Source organism: Chinchilla lanigera, unplaced genomic scaffold, assembly GCF_000276665.1.
Source record: "Chinchilla lanigera isolate Chin_1 unplaced genomic scaffold, ChiLan1.0 scaffold00100, whole genome shotgun sequence".
Classification (NCBI taxonomy): Eukaryota; Metazoa; Chordata; class Mammalia; order Rodentia; family Chinchillidae; genus Chinchilla; species Chinchilla lanigera.
The window spans coordinates 2634850-2658458 of record NW_004955501.1 but is presented as its reverse complement, the minus strand read 5'-3'; the positions used below and the strand labels follow the sequence as shown (position 1 = coordinate 2658458).

General features: G+C 38.4%; 2 protein-coding genes across 5 annotated transcripts in view; one reads left to right on the top strand and one right to left on the bottom strand.

Moving 5' to 3' along the window:
• The window catches only part of Ppp2r3a (protein phosphatase 2, regulatory subunit B'', alpha), a 103983-nt gene extending 93541 nt beyond the window's left edge, over positions 1–10442 (top strand). For 2 of the 4 annotated variants that reach the window (XM_005406782.2, XM_005406783.2), the window contains exon 13: positions 8145–10442. In XM_005406782.2, coding sequence (XP_005406839.1) covers positions 8145–8271 — 127 coding nt within the window. In that variant the 3' untranslated portion in view covers positions 8272–10442. The remainder of the gene's footprint in view (positions 1–8144) is intronic. The other 2 variants (XM_013505755.1, XM_013505757.1) reach the window with 1 other exon arrangement.
• Positions 10443–13117: 2675 nt separating this feature from the next.
• The window catches only part of Msl2 (male-specific lethal 2 homolog (Drosophila)), a gene marked incomplete at its 5' end in the record, with an annotated part of 43918 nt that continues 33426 nt past the window's right edge, over positions 13118–23609 (bottom strand). Inside the window, 1 exon segment of the mRNA XM_005406780.2 lies at positions 13118–14999. Within this exon segment, the coding sequence (XP_005406837.1) occupies positions 13408–14999 (1592 nt within the window). The 3' untranslated portion in view covers positions 13118–13407.

Sequence of the window (23609 nt, the reverse complement as noted above, 5' to 3'; positions counted from 1 at the left end):
AGTGAGTTCAAGGCCAGCCTGAACTACATAGTGAGACCTGTCTCAAAAAAAAAACCATCCATCACCCAGAGACAGCCAAACTTCCTACTTTGGAATATATGCTTTTAGACACTTATAGACAAATAATCTCTTTTACAAAAGTCATATTTATGCATATTATCTTGTAACATGCTTCAAAGGAAGGAGAAAAACTAGATGGTAGGTCTGAACACTATGTTTAAATAAAAACAAGAGACTGTAATGACAGCTTTCAGTGAATAATTGGTTCAAGCAGTTTTTTCTTTCCCCAGTTGTAATGGCGCTACAAGAAGATGCCAGTGTGCCTAGAAAGGTGCATAGAGGCAAGGGATACGAAGAAGTACAGGTGGAAGGTCATGAGAGACACAGACGGGCTGTAGTGAAATGTGACCAGTGTACATGAGATGCTCTTGCTGGACACGCCTCTTCTCATGTGGTGGGAGATAAGATAAGGCCTGCATAGAACACATGTGGGTGAGGTCTCAAGGGGAGGGAGACTTGCAGCAGTCCCAGCCTGGGGAGCAAGTGCTAGAATATCAGTAAGAGGAGAAAAGGCCCATTTACAGGCATACCAGCCGAGTTGTTCCAAAGCAAGGCTAGACGCCACAGCCCAAGGCCACACCACCTAGGGCTTCATCTCATGAGGATTACACATAAGTCGAGGCGAGTCTAAATGGCAAGCAAAATTTCCAGACTCAAATATTAGAAAAGAAAAAAGAATGTTGGTACCATAGAAAGAGCAGAGGGTTAGGAGGCAGACAGATCCACTCACCAGCTGGTAGTTACCTGACTCCTGAGGCTCAGTTTCACAAGATATCAGCAACTACCTTCCAAGATGGTGTGAGGATATGAGATAATATATGTAAAATGCCTGGCCGACAGCTACTTCCTATGTGAGAAGAAATGCAATAAATAAATAACATCATGGGTGACAGCATGAAATTTGGTGTTAGGCAAACCTAAATTCACATCCTTGCTCTTCCACTTACAAGCTGTGTCATCACAAGCCTCTGAGCCTCAGAATCCCCTATACAGTGTAGGATACCACCTCACCTATAATCCCAGCACTCAGGAGGACCACAGGTTTGAGCCTCACCTGGGCAAACTTAAAGAGATTTAGTGAGACGTGTCTCAAACTGTAGAATGTTTTAAAGTGGGTGGGAGCTAGGAGTGTAGTTTAGTGCAGAGGCCTCAAGTTCAATCCCCAGTACTTGGTGGGGAGGAGTACCACCTGCCATACCAAGCTACTTTAAGGATTTAATAAGAGTATACATAATATTAAGCCCTTAGGCATATGTGTGTGCTTTTTATGAGTAAATAATGGCTATTCTTATTACCACTTCTGTGATCTTTACCACAGTTACTTTACTTGTCCAAAATGGTTTAAGCAGCTGTAACAGCACTCCACACCTGCCTGTCACCTTCATTTCCTGGTACCACACATGGCGCACACTGTCCATACATGTAAACATTTGTGTGACCAGCAGGAAGTCTACTGAGAATTAGAGAAGGATGTATGAAATGTGTCCAGCAGTAGGTAGCAGATAAGTGCCCCCCTCAGATGAGGCTATTTATCATACTAGATTATTGGCTGTTCAGAGGCAAAGAACCTTTTCTTAGTCCTGTAACCCCCATTACCTGGCAGACTGTTAGGGATGTGAGAGGTCCTCGGTGTTTCCGAATGTCACGGAAAACAGTACTCCAGCAGCCACCCCAAACTGCAGAGACGCCTGCAGGAGCCTAGAGGATGTAACCTCCTGAACACTTAACACTGACCATGTGCTTTACTATTCAGCACCAATCTCACGTAGCCTTTGTGCCTCCTGTACCTCCTAATTCAACCTAAAAATGATGTCACATCTCGGTGAGGTGCAGGAGGGTCTCCATAGGCGCAAGGCTGAAAACAGTGAATTAGCACGTCCAGCTCACGAGGTGATCACAGCGTATGGCAGCATTTGTATAAATTCAACCTGGGTAATGAATGGCCATCGGGAAAGCCCCAAAGACAGCGCTACCAGTTTCTTAAACCTATTCAACTAATGCGTCATCTGTACAAAGATAAGTGGTAATACCATTATTTCTAATTAACATACTGTAGTTTATACAATGGTTTAAAAACTCCACAAAATTAATATAAAGCAGGCCAAAGGGTCCTCCATGTTACTGTCTTAAACAGACCAGCAATAATTAGACACAAGCTTTTCTGACAATACTTGATTGCTCTAGATTTTTAATTGAGATTTTATATTAAACTTTTGTGACAATTTGACTAATTCTTGATCACTTCAAATTTTTAGTCAAGAAACTTACTCTGATATTTCACTAACAGTTTCACATTTGAGTAACCCAGATTAAACACAGTTTTCTCTTTTGTTCTGGGTATATGATTAGTAGAAAAATATAAGCTTGCTAAAACAAAAACCAAAAATGTAAAGATTAAAAGTCACCCTTCTTTCAGCAATTAGAACCATTATTTATGGCTTGGTATGTTTCTTTTTGACACTTAATATTACTAGTGTGTTCAAAAACATGAGTTTTAATGCTTCCATGCTCTCTCAAGTTACTACTCACATCAATTTCCCTATTTTTGGATATTTAGGTAGTTAGAACTTTTAACGGCAGCTTTTCGTTAATATTAAATACAAGCTTACATAGACTTACATCTTTGTAAGATTTTCATCACCACTGGAAAATAGGGTACTATAAACAAAACTGTTAGCCAGAAACCCACCCATCCCTCAGTCTTCTGAGGAACACAGTCTGTGAGAGGTAAGGGGTAGTCTGAGGCCCTAACAGTGAGGTGGGAGAATTTAGCACAGCAGCAGGGACATGGCAGGTTAATGTCTGTATCCTGAGATACAGGGAGAGAAAGAGGAGGAAGGCAGGAATATTCCAAAGCTGAGGTATAATCTTACAGGAAGAATATTGAGTGATTAATATTACAGTACTTACTAAACCGCTCCTTTATGTGGACTTGACACTAATGATAAGCTTTCTGTTCTTTCAGACTCCAATCAGCCCAATTTTATTTCAACAGATTGCTGGTACCTATTCTATACCACGCTCAGTGCTCAGCAGTAAAAATTAATGAACCTCTGTCCCTTCTCCAAGTTCAAAATTAGGATATATTTAGCCCAAATGTTTATGCTATCTTACATCAGCAGTAAGAATTAAGCACTGATCGTTTCTTTTTTATTTTTTGTCTTTTTTTTGAGACAGTTTCATTATGCAGTTCAGACTGGCCTTGAATTTGCATCAATCCTCTCGCCTCAGCCTCCCAAGTACTGGGATTACAGGTGTGCACCACCACTTCTGACAACAGCTAATCATTTGTAACGCTGGAAAACTACAAGAAATACTCAGCCATCAAAAGTGACCTGCAAACCCAGGCGTGGTGATGCACATTTGTAATCCCAGCACTCCAGAGGCTGAAGCAGGAGGATCGCTGCAAGTTTGAGACCAGCCTGAGCTATATAGTGAGTTCAGTGTCAAGTGAGACCTTGTCTTGTCTCAAAAAAAAAAAAAAAAAAAAAGCCCATACCAGTAATCTCAGCACTCAAGAGGCTAAGGCAGGATTATCCGGCCTAGACTAAACAGCAAGAACCATATCAGAAAATAAAAAATGTTTTAAAATGTAAGGTCAGCTTTCTGAGGCAGGAAAGTGGTGGTGCTATATATTATGAAACTTAAAGAGTTGGAACAAAATATTTGCTAGATACTGAATGGTATAAGGAAATACAGTGAACCAAATATGCAAATTTTAGAAGATTTCATTTTATATAAATGGCCAGAATGTCTTTAAATATATAAAAGTAAAATGCACTTCTATTTCTGTAGTATAAAGTTTTAAAACTACAAATTAAAAAGCTATTTATTTAACATTTTATTGTGAGTATGTAACCATGTCTTACCTTTCTTTCCCAAGACAAGCCCTGAATCAGATTTTATCCCTTTGTCTCTGTAAAAAGTCAGAGTCTCAGAAACTGGAATCCAACCAAACTCCCAGACAGCACCTGAAACTATGCAGTCCTTTGTCATACCACATATCTGCTAGTCATTACTCATCCCAGTTATTGTATTTCCATCCCAGGAAACCTGCACAACCAACCTTAATACTTTGGTCAGAAATTACTCATTTTAGGGAAGCAGGCTTCTTTGGGTGGGGGGAGCGGTACTGGGAATCGAACTCACCACCTCACACTTGTCAGGCAGACTGCTGCACCCCTGAGCTAAATCCCTGGCCCAGGAAGCAGGTTTCTACATGCAATGATATTATTGCTGGCAGAATTGCACGACTGATTACTTTCTGTTGTGCTTCTAATACTATGTTAAAGAATAGAATTTGTTTTAGTTTGCCATGTGATATCTAATAGACCGGGGACCCTATAAGTTCTACCTTAACCTTGACTCCTCTGCTTATTCAAAAATAGCCAAATAGAATACTTCACAAAAATACTCTTTTGAACCCTGAAGAATCCCAGTGACCTACACCTAAACTCAGTAGTAGTCACTTAGGAGTCAGGTAACATAACTTCATGTTCTCAAGAGTTTCTGGAGAGAGGATGATTAAGACTCTTGCAGGTCTGACTCAAGTGACTTCTAGATGAGTTCTGCACCTTCACCCTTTTCCTGGATTCTACTTTTCCCCATCAGCTGTTTCATAAGAACATTAAGACACGAGCCAGTTACTTTCCTCTAGCCCAAGGAAATTAATGAGTTATAAAATGGACATGTTACAGTCCAGTGGGGAAAGAGTCATTTAATTATATAATTATGAAGGGGTCAGTAATGGGGTGGAATTCCAACTCAGGGTGCACAGGGAAGAATTTCATAAGAAAATGATGAGACCTAAAAGTTGAGAAGAAAGGTGACGCAAACATCAAAGAACAAAGATGTCCTAAAGGAAAGGGGAAATGTGTACTGGCTCTAAAGCAAATAAACAGCATTGTGGAAAAAATATAAACCTACTATATCAAGTATTTAACAGAAGGAAATGTGGGTGGAAAATTTAGCAGGGGAGAGATACAGAGCTTGAGACAGCTGCTAAAGCAAGAAGTCGTAATCCCACCTACACTGTTTGAAAATTATTCTGCTAGATTAGTGGAGGTAGAACAGCAGGGAGACAAATAAGGAAACCATTACGACATGTAAATAAAAGAAAGGGTAATTGAGGAGTAAGGAATCAGGAGACTTTAAGTGATAGCTCAGATAAAGATGAACACAAGTTAGCCAGAAGGGTAACAAGTCACTGAAAACACAGTGGCATTAAATCCCAGGACCATAACCCATTCTGTCATGGTAAACATTCTGGTATGGCAGTAGCAAAGGATATGTGGCAAAAGTAAAGGCAAGAAGACCAATTGTTAGAAAACTATTATAGTAATCTAAGCAAAAAATATTAACTAAGTGGCCCTGAACTAAGTGGCAGTACTAGGGAGGAAGCAGCACAGCTGTGTGTGTGGTACTATGTAAGTGGATGTGAGAGATCAGCTAGATTTAAAGCAGTGGGAGGGGAGGAGAAAAATTTGCGATAACAGGGTTTCTGTCTTTGAGGTACCACTGATTAAAGCCGGAAGAACCAAGGCAGTGGGAAAAATGAGTTAATACATGCTGCCATCCCAAAAGAACACCTAGTAGACAGCTGGATATATGAGGTGTCCATGTATCCAGTTTAGAAAGATAGAAAGTTCAGACATACAGGTTTAGAAGCCACAGAGAAACAAATGGAGGGTAAAACTTGAGAAAGAATAAGGACTGGCAGGGAAATACAAAATAAGAACGTAGTTTATAACGTGGCTCACACTACTCAATGGCAATTATGTTTTAGTCTGGGTAGTTCTTGTAAGTTGCTTAGCAGCAACTTAGATGCTTGTAGGACCCACCCAACTATGGCAGTCAGATGTCTCTATATATTGCCAAGTATATCCCAGGGGCAGAGTCACCTCCAGTGGTGAAACTACTGAAGGGAACAGTCTCAAGGACACTGAAAAAGGATGATTACTCAACTCCCTTTTATAATTTAATTCACAAGCATAAATTTGTAACCCTGCCCCCCAATATAGAGGTCACCATCATACTCCAGTAAGTCTCATTACTAAAGAGTAGCTAACATTTGCCAAGTTTGTGATCAGCCCCTCATCTGCACCTCAGTCTGAGACAGAAACTCATGAGTTGAGGAAATTGATGTAGTGGGGTAAAGTAACATGCCCAAAGTCACAGTAAGTGATCAATCCAAGTTGGAACCTGAATTCCAAAGCCCATCCTCTAAAAGCTCACACACTCAACTTCCACTCCAGGTGGCCCCCATTAGGCTACACGTGGTCTACGGAAGGGCTGCTTCAGTGTTCTCCATTTCGATCGTTAACATTTTGCTCGTGCTTAGCAAGAGGCATTCAAATACTTAATGAATCTCACTCTAGACAACTCTTTAGGCCCACACTGAAGTACTTAAGACACTGGGAGCTTGCAAACAGCAAGTCAGTGCATCAAAGAGTAGAGAGTGTCTTCCACTCTGACAGTAAATAAGCAGTCCCAGGGTCTCCCAGTGCATTGCTACAGTTAACATTTGAGAATTTCATTCCTCAAAATGAAGTGTGCAATCTGCAGGTCACTCCTATTCAGTTATCTACCTGTTACCTCTTTATCCAGCATATCCCACTTGGAGGCCTCAGGAAATTGGGGAAGGTGTGGCAACTAAGAATGGAATATTTTTGCAAAATGATCAAGTTGTAAATAATTTTTTATAATATCACAAACTGGTATTAATAAGGAATGATTTTCCAAACACCAGGTAGGCTTTTTTTTAAAAGAGTGACCTAAGAAATGCTTTAGCAACTGGCTGCAATGGTACAAGCCTGTAGTCCTAGCTATGGGGAGGCTGATGAGGCAGGAGGATCACTTCAGCCCGTAAGTTGAAAACTGGCATGGGCAACACAGCAAGACCAGTCCAACACAAAAAAGCCAGGGATAGTAGCTCAGTGGGACTTTACCTAGTAGATCAAAGGCTTGATCCCTAGTACTGCCAAAAAGGGGGAAGTTTAAACCAGGGATGGTGACGCACAAGTGTAGTCCCAGCACTCAGAAGGCTGAGACAGGAAGACCACAAGTTTGAGGCCAGCCTGAACTACATGAAACCCTATCGAGCAATGTGAACAAGTAACTCAGACTGGGTATACCCACGTCGGTGTGTTTTTCCTCCCACTCGTTGGCCTTCATACTGTTTTAAGGGACTGTATTTCTAGAAATTTGTGCTCAACTGTTGTAGAAGGTCTCTGCAAAGGGTAAGTGGCAGCAAGTAATTATGCTTTTAGTAAATGACCATGTGTATTTTCCTGGGCTCAGATGTAGCCTCAAAACATTTTCTCAGTTCAAGCCAGGCACTGGTAGAATATCCTATAATCCCAGCACTCTGGGAAAGCTGGGGCAGAGGATCATAAACTCAGACTCAGCCTGGACACCTGAGAGACTGAGACCGCTTCAAAATTGAAGGGCAGCAGTGTGGGGCATTGCTAGGGATATAGACCCTGGACTCAAGCCCTTGTACTTGAGAGGAAAAAAATAGTTCAATACATTATGCAGCCATCATTGAAAAGACATCAAGTTTTCATGTCTATCTAAATCATATTGAAGCGTAGCCTGGAAGACACAGAATTGAGGGCTACCAGTACACTCTATAGGAGAGTGAGCAGAGGGAATTCTTCCAAGGATGAACATCTAGATCCGCTGTGGAGTTCTGGAAAAGCAGAATGAAGGAAAATCTGTGCTCTCCGTACACATTTGCACATGTAAGTGTGCCTACTGAAAGCCAGGCAAGGAATCTATACAGCATTATGAGAGCTGAAAAAATTCCCCACCCTGCATGGAAAACTTCAGTGAAAACATTTAAACTCTTTCCACCAAGCCCCCTATGAAAGGCTCGATAGAGTGCGTTTTCAACGAATTCCGACATGGACTTGAGCTTTAAGGACAGGGAAAATGTTCTGTGGTCTTAAGTGTTAGCTCATTTAATAACTGCCATTTAGTAATTGAGGCTGCTTTTGCAGGCTATTTTTTAGTCTCTGGTTTGCCATACTGACTTGCACACAATTGTTGAAACTTAAAATCACTTATTCTTGCTTCCTTTTCAGCTCCTTTGAAGATTATGAAACAGATGAAGCCACCCCTCCCTCTGAACTTGGAAACAAAAGCAGTAAAATAGTAACCTCAAGCATTTCAGAGCAATGTGGAAAGCTTCAGTCAGTGGATGAAGAGTAGCTGCCAAGGTCAACATGAAAGGAAGATGTGTATTTTAATATTTCTTCTTGTGAAGAGATGCCCTAGTTTGCATACTGCTTCTTAAAGGCTTTAATTTCTCCAAGTGTGTATCTGCACTAGGGACTTTTAACTGTTTTTAAGCAATGAGTCTAAATATGCCCTCAACTTAGGAGACTGCAGTTTGCCTCAAATTCTTGCAGAGCTTTTCCTTCAAGTGTCTAACAATGTACCACCACTTTACAAAGTCTGCACATCAGCACTCTACACCCCTGAATGTACCTTGGGTGCCTTGGGGACAGTGCCAAGCAGTTCATCCTCTGCAAAGAAGCAGAAGTTGACTCAGTGTTGGCCAGCATCCCTGAGGCCCCCAGGGCTCCTATGGAGCCTGGAAGAAATGTTCATTTGCAGAAAACTTGAGTCAGAAAATTCTGGAACCTGAAAATGTAGTCAGGGCCTCCAGAATTGACTTAGTCCTAGTAATAAAAGCACTGCCAAAACATCTCAGAGACTTCCTTTAATTATGTGTACTGGAGTTCAAAGATACTGAACTTACCTGGTTTAATGTAATTTCACAATGACCTGCCAAACTGCTAGTCACTTTACATCCTCAGGTATAACCACTGGGCCTTCCAATTTCACTGGCAAGCTCTAGCAACCTCTCCATCCTTACTGTGGATCTTATGTAAAATTACAAGTAAAACTTCTTAAATGAAGACAAGTACAGAAATTTGACTCATACTTGAAAAAAGTCTCTTAACACTCAAAACTACTAAATCATTTATTAATCTCCACATTATCTGGCTCATCTTTATAGCAGAAGACCTAAAGACTTAAAATAGTGATATACTATTAAGAATTCTTCCTAGACCGTGTTTTTCTTCATACGTTATTCCATAATCTTGAAAAGAAACTATTAATGCAGGTATTTCATCCACCTCAATATTTATCACAGAAATGGAAGAAAATCGTGATGGCACCCATGAAAAAAAGTGACTACAGTGGTATGTGTTCATGTCAGAATCCTACATCTTTTCAACAGTCCATAGTGTGTAGCTTGGGGGTGGGGGGCAGGGGCGGTGAGAGAAATCACTAAAAAGGATGATATTTCGATGTAAGTAAAAGAAATCCCTCCTAAGAAATTTTTTAGTACCTGTCAGTGCTGGCTTTTCCCCTAGATTTTTTTAATTGATGTCTTAAAAAGTGTCAATAGTTTTACTTCCTTGCTGGTATTCAGGCCAGCACCACAATAAACAAACACTGGACAATAATAGGCAAAAAGTGGAAAAAATTAAGGGAATGCACAAGTTACCAATCCTAGCCATCCTGCTTCTCACAAGATCTCCCTGTTTCCTGTTAGTGCACCTTTATGATTAAACATACTTAAAAATTTGTGATACATGAAATTTACCACCAATCCTATTGAGCCTTTACTGGGGAAAGTTACCTTTTAAAAAGTGTTCAGATAAAAATACAAAAGGTTACAGTTTAAGAAACCAGATAAGGTTTAAAGGTTTTATTATCCGTAATTTTCTGAGGCTCCCCAAAAAGTAAAAATAAAATGTACTTTTACAATATATTTTTATTACTATTCGGCTTTACTTCTTTGCCTTCTTGTTTCATCAAAATCCTCTGACTGTGATCACTATTTGGCTTTAAAATTATAAAAATAGAGCTATCAGTACCATCCCTTTTGGCTAATTTGGGTTACCCAAAATGACCACATTTTTAACAAATGCAAGCATGTGATTCACTGTACTCTCCTTAGAGCTGAATACAAGGAATGTGAATTGTGAGGATCTAGGATAGTATGTTTGACTTTTGGATAAGATATTGCTAAATGTAAGTGTTACTGCCAAACTGGAAATTTTAAATTGTAACATCCCAGATTCCTTGATAAAGGATGAAGTATCATGATCTTAATGCTGTTTAATGAAAAATGAGTTTCATAGCATAACATTAATTGCGAAGGTTAACAATAAAAGTCTGTATATCTGCCCTGCATCTTACCTGTCACTGTATTGTTCAAGTTATGTTTATATGGAACTTTAGAGTTAACAAGTGATTGCTCAGCTTTTGGAAATGTTAAGATGGGTTTGAGTGGGGAAGGCTGCATGACTTAAAACTTTTGTTTTTCCCTTTTTGCAAACTAAATAAAATTTGTCAAATATGAATCATGTTCACTAAGATAATCACACCACATATCTGAAGGAGTAACAGCGTGAAAAGACTTGAGTTTCTTAGATAACTTTTTGAACCCCTGGAAACACTGATAGGAGGGAGGACCAGGGTTTTGGAGTGAGGGGTTCACAGAGACCAAAGTGGACATTAACCTTATCTATAATGTATCATTTTAAAAGAATATACAATTGCATATTACTGGGTACATAAAGTTTAGTTTTTTAAGGAAAAGTATAAATTACCAAAGTATTATGTCCAGACAACAGACTTTGAACTTAGTATTTTCTGAAGTATGTAATGTGCTATGGTGTAGGACAAAATTTTATTTGCTATAAAACTTTTCTTCAACAAGGTTACCACAGGATTGTTTCAAGAAAACTAAGAACACAATGAAACAAAGAAGCACACATGTATACTTCTTGGGGCTAACCAAAAAGATAATCAGCTCGAAAACTATTTACCTAAGGGAAAAGATGACTTGACTGTTTATATTAATAACAATCAGATGCTGTTCTTATTTTAGGAGTTTCATATCCTGATGAAGTAAATCCAGTTACTTCTGGAATTCCCTAAGTCAGCATTCTTAAATAAATCAAGGGGTTTAAATAAATAAATACATATAAAGGCACTGTAATTACTCTTCCCCCAAATCAACAGACCATTCAAAGCATGCTATCCCAAACTCCTCAGTATTCTACAACATAGAATTAGAAAACTATCATTTATTGATAGATTTTAAGGAGTAATACAGGTTTTCAAAAATGTGGCAGTGAGAATACCAGCATAAAAAAGAGAAACTTGTGCTAAAAACAACCTGAATTCATCATTGGCAATATTACATAACAATCAAGGTCCTCACATACTAATAATGATTTTCACTTTGTCTATATTGCCAACCTCCCATGCATCAAAAAACACAAAACCAAGATTATCAAACTTGGGAAGCAATAAAGTACTCCATGAATTTTAAGATCATAGTAGGAAAGTTTGGGAGATTGCAAAATATATCATAATCATCCATGTGTACAATCTCATTTCTAGTCATCTTTGCAGTAATCATTAGTGAATAAAGAACAGATTTACAAGTTTATATAGCAGGGCATCTGGGTTCAACACAAAATTGTTACAAGTTTTAGGTAAATACATGTTTATAAGACACTGCTAACACTTAACGGAATTAAATAAAATTCCAAAACTTGGAAAGCAAATAAAGACAAGACAACTAAGAAGCATTTTCCACCATTTACTCTTGTTATCAAAAATAGTTCAACTCTTCTTGCAAAACAAAAACAAAATAGTACATACTGGACACATACATCACATTTTTCTTCCTATGGCTTTAGCCCACCCCCACCCCACCAAGAGACCAAAAGGGAAAAAAAAAAAAAAAAAAAAAAAAAAAAAAAGGCCCAACAACAACAAAAACAACTCTACCTGACCACATTCACAGAAAATGACACCAGGGTACACTACAAAACAGAAGGAGGTGTCATCTGCTCTGTGTCCAAAGGTTCGGGTTTCTTCCCCATGTCTTGTACTAAGTGAGTAACCATCATTGAACATGCTGTGTGCCCAATCAAAACATTACTTCAACACATCAGATCTCACTAGAGGTGGTGAACGTAGTAGAAATTGGAACTTTTCCAGCAGTATTTTTTCTTTAAGCACTGTCAAAGCAGCAACTTCTTTTAAATCACAAGGCTGTTTCTTTACACCTAGTCAGTCCTTGTTTTACTTGGGCTGTGCTCTTTTCAAGCAACTGACTAGATTTCCCTTCAACAGAATGTTTATCTTCCCCATAAAAAATAAAGGGAAGAAGTACATCTAAACTGAAACACAGTTTGTGCTTTACATGCAAAAGAGCGTTCTAAAGAAAATCCCCCTAACTTCAAACCTACCTAAATGCACAGGCTTCATAAAAGACACTTTTATTAGGCCTCAATAAAGAAGTCTTCATAATGAATAGCACCCTTAAAAAAAATAGGAGCATATTCAAAATAAAGTATGTGGCAAATAAACAGAGAAAACAAAAACCAATCAGCCAATGACAATAAAAATGCATAAATCTGGATAAGTTGTGGGGTATTATCCTGAAAGTATTTTAAATAAATTCCAATTTCTAAATAAAATCTCATTTTAAAAATTGTGTCACATACTAGTCTAGATTCAGTTACCACCAGATTAAAACTGTTCATTTATCCAATTAGAACATTGCTCCAAGTGGAGGATTTAGAATTTTTTCCCAGAAATGAGTCAGACTTAACTAAAAAGGGGGCTCAACTCTCAAAAGAGTTTTGTAGCATAGACAACTAAACTTTGAGTCTGACGGAATTTGTTTCTTCACTTTTTTTAAAGGACCGATTTCTTAAACATTCTAATGAGAGGCAAATTTTCTTTCATAATACTGCTGATTTAAGAACTGCTACATACACCAGTAGCCAATTTTCATGATCAGAAATGGTATTATGTCAGTACAAAGGTTGAGCTGGACACATCAGCTTTTCAACAGAATGTCAAATGTTGCACCTGAAGGCAGCACTGAATCTCCTGAAGAAACTAATGGCTACTTTTCCACAAAAAATTAGCACAATCTTTATGGACTGACTAGATACCACTTCCTTACGTTTAATCATAAACTTTGATTATGCACAAAGCATGACCATAGACAATGAGGTTAATGTTTTATTTTCCTTGCCAAAGTTCATTTTATAAATCAGTTGCATCAGCATTTGTTCTCCAACTATGAGGTTCTGTAAGAACTAAGGACATACAGTTGTAGGGTTACTCCTCCATTATCTGCAAACTATTTCCCCGACACTAACACATATAACTTAGCAATGAAAACACTTGATACAAGTGATCTATATGCAGGAGCTCCGGCAAGTTAAACCAACAGAACCATAGCTGCCGTAAAACTAGCTATTTCCCTACCAGAGGTAGGCTTAAAGACCCACTGATTTAACAGTCGAATCTCATGTCTATAGCTTCATCCAAACTTTTATCATCATGAGTACTGGCAGCTAAAAATGTCGTTACTGGGGACCCTGTGACGTTAATTACACTGGTGCTGGTACTAGCGTTACGCACAGCAATGCTAGTCACGTTAATGCCCAAAGTGAGCCTGGTCTGCTCCAAGGCCTTTTCTGGCACAGCAAATGCCTCCAGCTTCTTCTCCCCATTGGCCATATAGGAGTTTTGGCAGCCACGACATATACAATCTAAGCAGGCTTTGCGGTTAGAGTAGCAAGGGCAGCGTTGGCCACGGCATGTAAGAACACTTGGATTTTGAGTAGCACGCCCACATTTACACCCTTTCTTTTCCTGGGGCTTTTTGTACACAGTCTTGGTAGGACTTCCTGGCATAAAATGATGAGTAGGAATCTTTTCCTTTACTGTTTTGTCTTTTTTTAGAATACCTGGCTTGGTTTTAGAATGAGATTTCTTAGATCCATGTTCATGACTCTTTTTCATGCTTTTAGTAGACAAAAGTACAGTTTTGCTGATTTTGGGCGTTGTGCCTCCATTGGGAACAGTTGCTATAGGTTGAAGAGAAATTTTGCTCTCCCGTTTCACTGTCACAGGAGCAGATGCCCCCAATGTTGGGCCTCGGATTATGGTAGAAATTGGAAGTGGCTGAACTTTCTCACTGTCGCTTTCTGATCTGGACCGTTTTCTATTCAATTTTGCTGCCTTCGGAGTTGCTGCTGTACACGACAAACCATGAAGTGCCGGACTGGTAGACATAAAGACATTATGGCTAAGAGCCTGGGAAGAAAGCTGCAAAAAAGGCCCATTGGATACAGTGGCTTCCAAGTTCGGCTGCAAATTAGGACAACAAACTTCTGTATTTGAAACAGTTTCTAAGCTGCGGAGTACTTCCTCAACACTCAGTAACAGAGAGTCACCAGGTTTTATATCTTCACTGAAACTGCAGATGTCAATGCCAGTGGAGCATAAATCAGTGGCTACTGTGTCGCAGACAGGTGGCAGGCTATCAGACAGATCCTCAGTTTTTATGTCAACAGTATTACATACATCAATTGTATTTGAATGTTCAGGTGAAGGAATATTTATACCAAATCTATCTATTGAAAGCCCATTATAAGTAGGCAAACCATTGATAACAGAACTGCCAATAGCAATGCTTAGGGTACTTTCAGACATTGGAGATAAACTAGGTTGAGGATCAGTTGTAGGTTCTGAGGTTGAAGGTAAAGGGGAATGTGTCAAACACAAAGTAAAGGATGAATCCGAGGGTTTTTCTGTCTCCTCACAAAACAATGACCCATCATTAAGCAAAGCCAAAATATCCGAAGAACAGTCGACTGCTTCTATTATATCCCGTGCAAGTGTAGTCTGTGTTATATATTCACATAGCTTTTTGTAGCAATTCACTAGAATGCTTAACTGCTTGTTTTCCTCAAACTGCTCATAGTCTTTGCACCAGCTACATGAAGGTTTCATCATCATTTTCTTGCCTTTACAATTTTTGCAGACATAGTGTTGGCAGGTGGAGTTGGTGGGTGCAATAGGATCTTGCAGCAAATGCCCTAAAGAGAAGGAGGAGGAAAGCAAAGATTTTAGTAAAATAAATTTATAGTTCATATACAGGAGTTAAGATGACATTAATCTATCAAAATTGATATGGGTTAAATTCGTGACACAACCAAAAATATATCTTACAAGGAGTGAAAAAGTACTAATGGTTACTTTGTTTCCATGCCATATTCCTCATTGCTTTATCTCCAATCAGAATAGTCCTTCATTCTACGCCTTTCCTCCAAACTATATGATCTCATCCACTTTTGTCATATTCTTCTCTCCCAAGGCTTTTAAAGTGTATGGTGGCACATGCCTAGAATCCCCAACATTCTAGAAGGCTGAGGCAGAAGGGTTACAAATTCAAGCCTACTGTGGGCAACTGAGCAAGGCCTTATCTCCAAATCAAAGACAAACAAAGACACGGGAAGAAAAAGGGCTAGGAATATAGCTTAATGCAAAGGCCTGAGGCCAAATCCCCAATACCCTTCCAAAAAAGCCTATAAAGTTAAAAAGTTGAGCGTCAGTTATACCAAAAGCATAAATTAAGCTTAAAACCCACTGCAATACTGTAATGTTCCAACCTATTAAATAAAATAGTCTGATGATTTTATGTTGGACACTGGAAAAAAGACACAAGCAAAAAAAATTGGATCTTTGCTCTCATAGACTAGACCTGAAAGTATTCATCAGTACAAAGGCAACTTCCCATCAGAAAATACACAATTTCAATCAGTATTTATTATATATAGCTAATCGTAAATTTTAAAGCAAATAAAATGTAATTACAATGGTTAAAAAAAATAATGAAAATGAAAAGAAGTACTATTCAACTCAAAATCTCCTACAAAAAATGTAAAAAACCAGCCAGGGAGACAGCTCAGTGACACAGCACCTGCCTGGCAAGCACAAGGTCCTAAGTTCAATTCCTGATACTCACCCCCCAAAAAAGCAAAAAATAAAAATGGAGAAAGAATTATAGGAAAGGAAAACGACGTAATTTTGGACTTCAATTCTTATGACAGAATTCAAAATGAACAGTGTCACAAACCAGAAGTATACTAAGTGTGGCAATATGGTTTAACAGTGAAAGTTGTCCCTCAACTTGAGACCACTCCCAAATGAGCTAGTAAAAGGAAAGCAAGTAGATCCAATCCCCATTTCTACACTTACTGCCCAAAGAAACAAATGTTCGATTTCCAATTTAGACAAATGGCTCATAGTTAACCCAAAGCAGTACCTCTTTTCTCATAAACCATACAATATCTGGATCACACAGAAACTGGAAATCAACAGAAAGAGAGGAATCAGGAAAATTTGCAATTAAAGTAATCGATAAGTAAAGGATACCACAAGGAAATGTAGAAAACATTTTCTTAGTAAAAATGAAAACAAAATTTTGAGAATCCTGCTAACACAGTATTTATAGGAAAAATGCTAGTTTCAAAGGCCTGTATCAAGCTGGCCATGATGGCATGCAAGTGTAGCCCCATGATTAGGGAAACTGAGGGAAGAGGATCACCTGAGTTCAGGAGTTCAAGGGCAGTCTGGGCAACACAGCAAGACTTGTGTGTCTTAAAGTCTGCATCAGAAAATAAGGTTTCAGGGGCTGGGGATTTAGCTCAGCGGCAAAAGCGCCTGCCTGGCAAGCGCAAGGTCATGAGTTCGGTTCCCGGTACCGGAGAAAAACCAAAAAAAAAAAAGAAAATAAGGTTTCAAATCAATAACCTAATAAGCTTTTGTCACCACAAGAGGGAAAGAACTACTAAATTCAAACTAGGGATAAAAGCAAAGAAAGATAAGAACAATTTAGTGTGTCAGTTATGATGACACACATTTTCCCAACACACTCTGAGAAGCTAAAGTACAAAAATCAAAAATTCAAGTCTAGCCTGGGCAATTTAGTGAGACTCCACCTCAAAATAAAAAAATTTTAGCTGTGTGTAGTGGCACACAACTATAATCCCAGCACTAGGGAGGCTGAGGCAAGAGCTCAAGGCCAGCCTGGGCTGCATAGTGAGTTCAAAGCCTGCCTGAACTATATAGCAAATCCCTGTGCCCCCCCTCCACCCGCAACTAACTAACTAAAAAGGGCTGGGGATATAGCTTAGTGCAAAGGCCATGGTTCAATCCCTAGTACCATGGGGGGGGGAGGGGGGGAATAAAATAGAATAACCAGAGAAAAATCAATAAAATCCAAAGATAGTTGTTTTTAAAAATCAAACTGTTTGGCAAGTGTTAGCTAAAATTGAGACAGAAGATTACAGTGTGGCAAAACTTGCTGTGGAAATATGTGTGACCTATCAATTACAAAATGCCAGGATACATACACAGAACACTTCCCCTAAGCCCTGCATGTGAACTTCTCACAAGAACTAGAGCAGGTTTTCAACAGGAGGCCTAGAACTGCCATTTGCCTGAGGAGTGGATAATACAAAAACAACACATTGTTTTCACCACTGTGCTGGTTCTCTCTTGCATGGACAGCCCACCCTCACACTGAGGGTGTACTTTTTTTCCTTTTATTTGGCCCAAACTCGCTCTGCAGAGCCTGTTTCTTTTCTTACTTCTAAATAAACTTTGCTACCATTTGCACTTGTCTTGCTCAGGATAGAAAGAACCTAAAAACCACCTCCTGAAGGAGATTCTACCACCCCAAAACCCCGTAACAAAATTACCGAATAGATTAAAACTTACCAAAAACAGCAATGAAATGTAAAAGCCTAATGAAATATTCTGCACAACTTTATGCCAACCAATCAAAAAACTCAGATGAAAATAGACAGATTTCTAAAACACACACGGCCAAAACTGACAAGAAAAATTGACAGGTGTATACTAAATGAATATATATTGAGAAACTGAAATCATAACTGAAAAGTCTTCTAAAAAGAAAACTTCAGAACTGGAGATGTAGCTCAGGAATAAGTGCTTGCCTAGCATGGGTGAAGCCCTGGGGTTCAATCCTCAACACAAAAGACTAAAAAGAAAAAACAAGACTGAGAGACACAGAGGGGAGGGAAGGAGGGAATGAACTCCAGGACTAAATGCCTTCAGTGGTAAATTCTAAAAGTAATTATTTTATTTTTCAATAACATTCAAAACTAAAGGAGGAAAAAATAATGCCCATCTCATTTTTTAGGGTCTGATAACATCCGCCAACACACACACACACACACACACACACACACACACACACAATACAGACCGAAGTCCCCCATGAAGATACAAACTAAAATCCATAACAAAACAGTAAGCAGAATCCAGCAACATATCCAACACCCATTCTTTTTGCTTTTGTTTTTTCAAGTCGGGGTCTGACTATGTAGTGCAGGCTAACCTTGCACTAATTTATGCACAGCAGGCTGCTCTCAAATTCACAGCAATCCTCCTACCTCTGCCTCCCAAGTGCTGGGATTACAGGCATATGCCACCATACCCAATCCTCCATTCATATTAAAAAGAAAATTAAACTAGAATGTACAGCCAACATCATACTTTAAAAGGTAAAATACTGAATTATTTTCTTCTAAAGATCAGGAACAAGGAAAGAATACACTTTTCACTACTTCTATTCAAAGTAATACTTGGGATTCTGGTTACTCTAGTTAAGGTTCAATAAAGAACTTGAGGCATTCAGATCGAAAAGGAAGACATAAAGCTGTTAGTAACAGATTATAAATCCTATATATAGAAAACTTCCAAGAAATTCATACATAAAAACTGCCATGAGTTTAGCAGTCACAATACAAATTATTTATGCTAATTTTGGATTTCTATATACTAGGAATCTACACTCAGAAATTAACTTTTAAAAACCTGTTCATAATAACATCAAGATGTATTTGAAAAACAGAAAAACTGAGAGTACAAGATTTCTATATTCACAACCACTAAACACTGCTGAAAGAAAATCTGAAGGTACATCTCATATTCCTGGATTGGAAGACTCAGTACTATCCCGATGGCATTTTTGCCAGGTCAATCTGTAAAAAAAAATAATCAATGAGTTCCTCTAAGACTATTCACTGATTATAAAATTCAGATGGACTCACACAGGATCTAGAACACCAGTTTTAAAAAATAAAGTTGAAAAATTTTTAAATAGTCACATTAATCAAGACAGTCTAGTAACTACAAAAGTACAGGCATACAGAATAAGAAGAAAGAACTGACAGTTCACAAAGAAATTCCCACACTTATGGTTAACTGGTTTGTGAGACAAAAGTCCCCAGAGAATGTATCGAGTAAGAGAGACAGAGACAGAAACAGAGAGAGAGTATACTAAATGTGTAAGAGTGTGTGTGTGTGTGTGTGTGTGTGTGTGTGTGTGTATTTGGGAGGGGTTACCAGGAATTGAACTCAGGACCTTGCACTTGCCAGGTAGACACTGTGCCGCTGAGCTATATCCCTGGCCCAAAAGAGAAGTATATTATGTGAGACAACTTGATATCCAAGTCCTTTGCAAAAGTATTTTTCACAAATTCAGATCCTTACTTTACAACATATACAAAACTTAAGAATATGATTCCCAAGACTAAATGTCAGAAGTAAAACTTGAAAATTTTCATGGCTTCAGATGGGGCAAAGTGTTCTTAGAAGTGATACCAAATCTACAATCCACAAAAGAATTTCCTCAAAATTAAAAACCTGTACTTTAAGTCACTATTAAGAAAATGAAAATAGGCATCTCTCTCTCGAGGGCCTGCATTCTATTTCTTTGAGTGTGTACTTCTAAATTTCTGCTTTATAAACTTCTTTAGGAGGGAGCAAGAGAGGGAGAAGAGATACTCTGGGAAAAATATTTATAAATCACATACCTGATAGAAGGCTATATAACCATGATACTAGCAAACAAAGGGGTGATGAACATGATCAAAACTAACACACTGAAACTGCAAAATAAACAAACAAACCTAGGAAGAAGGGCAGAAAAGGGACAGTGATGGGAGAGAATAATTTAAAGTATATTACATCCACATACAAATGAAAAACCCAGTAATCTGTATAACCAATATGCAATAATAATATGGGGAAAAAGTAGTGATAAGCATTGCTGCTATTCTTTACATTACATGGTCATTTAACAAATATAAAGATAACATTTAAAAGAAAAAATTTCCTACAACTCAACAAGACAATCCAAACTGAAAGGCTAAAAGAGAAAATTTCCTACAACTCAACAAGACAATCCAATCTGAAAGGCAAGCAAATTATCTCAATAAATAATTTTGCCAAAGAGCTTCTAAGCACATGAAAATATGCTACACACCTATTAGAATAAATGGCAACACCAAGAGCTGGCAAAAAATGTGGAGAAGTTGGAACACTTGTGTATCACTAGTAAAATGCCAAATAGTACAATCACACTGGAAAGCAGATTTATTACTCTTTAAAAAGTTAAATATAAATATACCATTCAACCCAACAATTCTACTCCTAAAGATATGAAAATTTAGGTCCATACACAGATATGTCTGTAATTGTACATAGGCAGCATTATTCATAAAAGCAAAAATTAGACACAACCCAAAAGTCCATTAATTGGTAGATGGATAAACAAAAAGCAGGATATTCATACAATATAGTACTGTTCAGTAATAGTAAGAAACAAACTTTCAGTATACTCCAAAACATGGATACACTTCAAATACTTGCAAGTCAAAGAAACCAGACACAAGAGCACATAATCCCATTTATGTAAAACATCCAGACATAACAGAAAAACAGAATCAGTGGTTGTTAGGGCTAATAGCAGGAGCAGGAATTAACGGAAAATGTGTGCAACGTAACTTCTGCAATGATGAAAACGTTCTAAAATCAGATTGATGGTTGCATGACACTAAAATTCAGAAAATACAAACTTAAGGCATCAATAGTTATGGAATCCAATTTTCTGCCCAATATCAATGCAAGAATCCAATGCATATAAAATAATATATCCCTTAAGGACAGGAACACAATCTGAGACACGTCCAAAAATGAATTCTGTCACTATACAAACACCATAGAGTGTACCTGCACTAACACAGTCCAGTGGTGGCGAACCTATGGCATATGTGCCACAGCAAGCTGTATCACCAAAACCTCTAAATGGTTCGCCATCACTGATATAGTCCCATCACTCAATGTTGCCTGTTGATGCAATCAAGAGACAACAATACACATGAGGCTGCTGCCAGTGTAACATGGTATGCTGTTTTACAGCAAGCCTTTTAGTAAGTAAAAGGAATATAGTTTGCCAAAATAATGATAAAACATAACACAGACACATAAACTGAGCTATATCCCCAACCCTTTGGTTTTTGAACAAGTCTCCTTAAATACCCCAAGAGCATTCAAACTTGTGATCCTCCTCCCTCAGCCTCCCAAAGTGCTGAGATTACATAGAGTCTAGCATCTTTTGTTATTATTAAGTTTTATACAGTATACACAATTTTCTTCTTTTGAGACAGGGTCCCACCAGGTAGCTCAGGCTGGCCTTCAACTCAAGATCCATCTGCCTTAGCCTTCCAAATGCTGGGATCACAGACATGTACCACTATGCCCAGCTCTATACTGTACATAACTGCATACATATATAGCTTTATGACTGGCAGCACAGTAAGTCTGCTTACACCAGCGAACACATACATAATTTCACATAGGAATTTTTCAGCTCCATTATAACCTTATGAGATTACCACTGTATGAGATCCATCACTGATGAAACTACTGTTATGCAGCACATGATTCTGTACATATAATGAAGGATAAACTTTAAGGTTAAAAAAATGGTTTCCTATTGGGAGAAAAGAAAGAACAACGTGAAACAAACAGGACAGGAATAGACTACTCTGAGTTTATTATTTTCACAGATTTAACTTTCAAAGTATGCAAATGTTTTACATTATTCTGTAACTTGGGGAAGGAGGTCAGTATTGGAGGGTGAACCCACGGCCTTTGCATTAAGCTACATCCCCAGCTTTTTTTAAAAATAATTCTGACACCAAGGCCTTTAAGTGGCTAAATTTCCCAGGCTGCACTTGAACTTACCATCATTCTGCCTGTGCCAACACACCCAACTAACTCTAACACAAAACTTTGAAAGAAAATCTCTAATAAGTAAGAGCAACCAGGCATGGTCGTGCATTCCTGTAATCCCAAAATAAAAAATTTTTAAAAGCTCAGAGATATCCCTCAATGTGAAAGCACTGGGTTCAATCCCTAATATGGAAAATAAGTAAGTATCTTTAAATTTGTGAAAATGTATCTGATTCTAGGAAATAAAACAAATGGGCAATCTGAGTCAAGGGGAAATATATCTCACGGGTGAGACTACTATAAAAACTGGGGGGGGGGGTTACTTGAAGGTTTATTTAGCTTAGGTCATGTTCCAAAAAAAATAAAAAGACTTCAGATTTTTAAAATTTGTAGTAAAAAATTGTCTCTGTATTACTTGAGTCGATCTACAATATTTCACATAAATTACCCTAGCTGACTAAGACAAGTAGTCTTCCAACTAAATGAATAATACATACAATCCTGTTACAACAAATCATGTGAAATTGGCCCTTAAAAAGCTCTTTTTGGGGCCAGGGATATAGCTCACTGGCACAAGCGCCTGCTTAGCAAGCGCAAGATCGTGAGTTTGATTCCCAGTACCAAAAAGAAAAACAGAAAAATTAAAAAGCTCTTTTCTCTTTGCAGTGCTAGAGATCGAACCCAGAGCCCATATATGCTAGGGAAGGCCTCCACCACTGAGCTACCATACATCTGCAGCTCTTTTTTAATTTTATGAGGCAAAATCAAAAACTATAATGAACATTTTTTATTTTATTACTCATCCCACCCTTCCTGTCACCTTCTGAAGCCATTCTGGAAGTCATTTTATGTAAATGTCTTTACACATTGTGATAAAACAAAATGAATGCAGTATCTAGTGTTAGTCAATGGAAAGAAAGGATCATAAAAACATTCCACTGTCTCATCCACTTTGTTCACTTAATTTGGCATTGTGTGACTTTCAACTCTTCCCCAAAGTCAAAATAACCTTGAAAGGTAAATACTTTCAATCTGTTCAAAACGCAGAAGCAGCCACAACAATACAACACTCCCAAGGACTTCCAGAACCACTTCAGAAAGTAGCAAGAACAGCTGGCAAGATATGCACCCCTCTAATCTCAGCACCAGAGGCTAAGGTAGGACTATCATGAGTTCAAGACCCTTTGAACTACAAAGCCAAGACACTGTCTCCACTGTCTCAAAACAAAACAACAACAAAAAAAAACAGGGTAAGTGTGTATAGGTAGGGCGAGTATTTTGAGGAAGATTAATGGTAGTGTGTCTTTTACTGCAATAATTTCATTTTAAAATACTGTATTTTTCAATCACATCTTCTACAGCCACCGCCCTTTTTTAACTTTATATGAGGCAGGGTCTCAATAAATTGTCCAGGCTGGCCTCAAACCTGCAAACTTCACACCTCAGCCTCTGGAGGGGCAGTGATAACAGGGGTGTACCGCCACACCTTGCTGTTTTACTATAGAAACATGCCAAAAGAATCACTGCCAACCAGAATGAATATATAGAACAGTGAGGAGAGGAGGGGAGGGGAGAGGAGGGGAGGCAAGGGGAAGGGG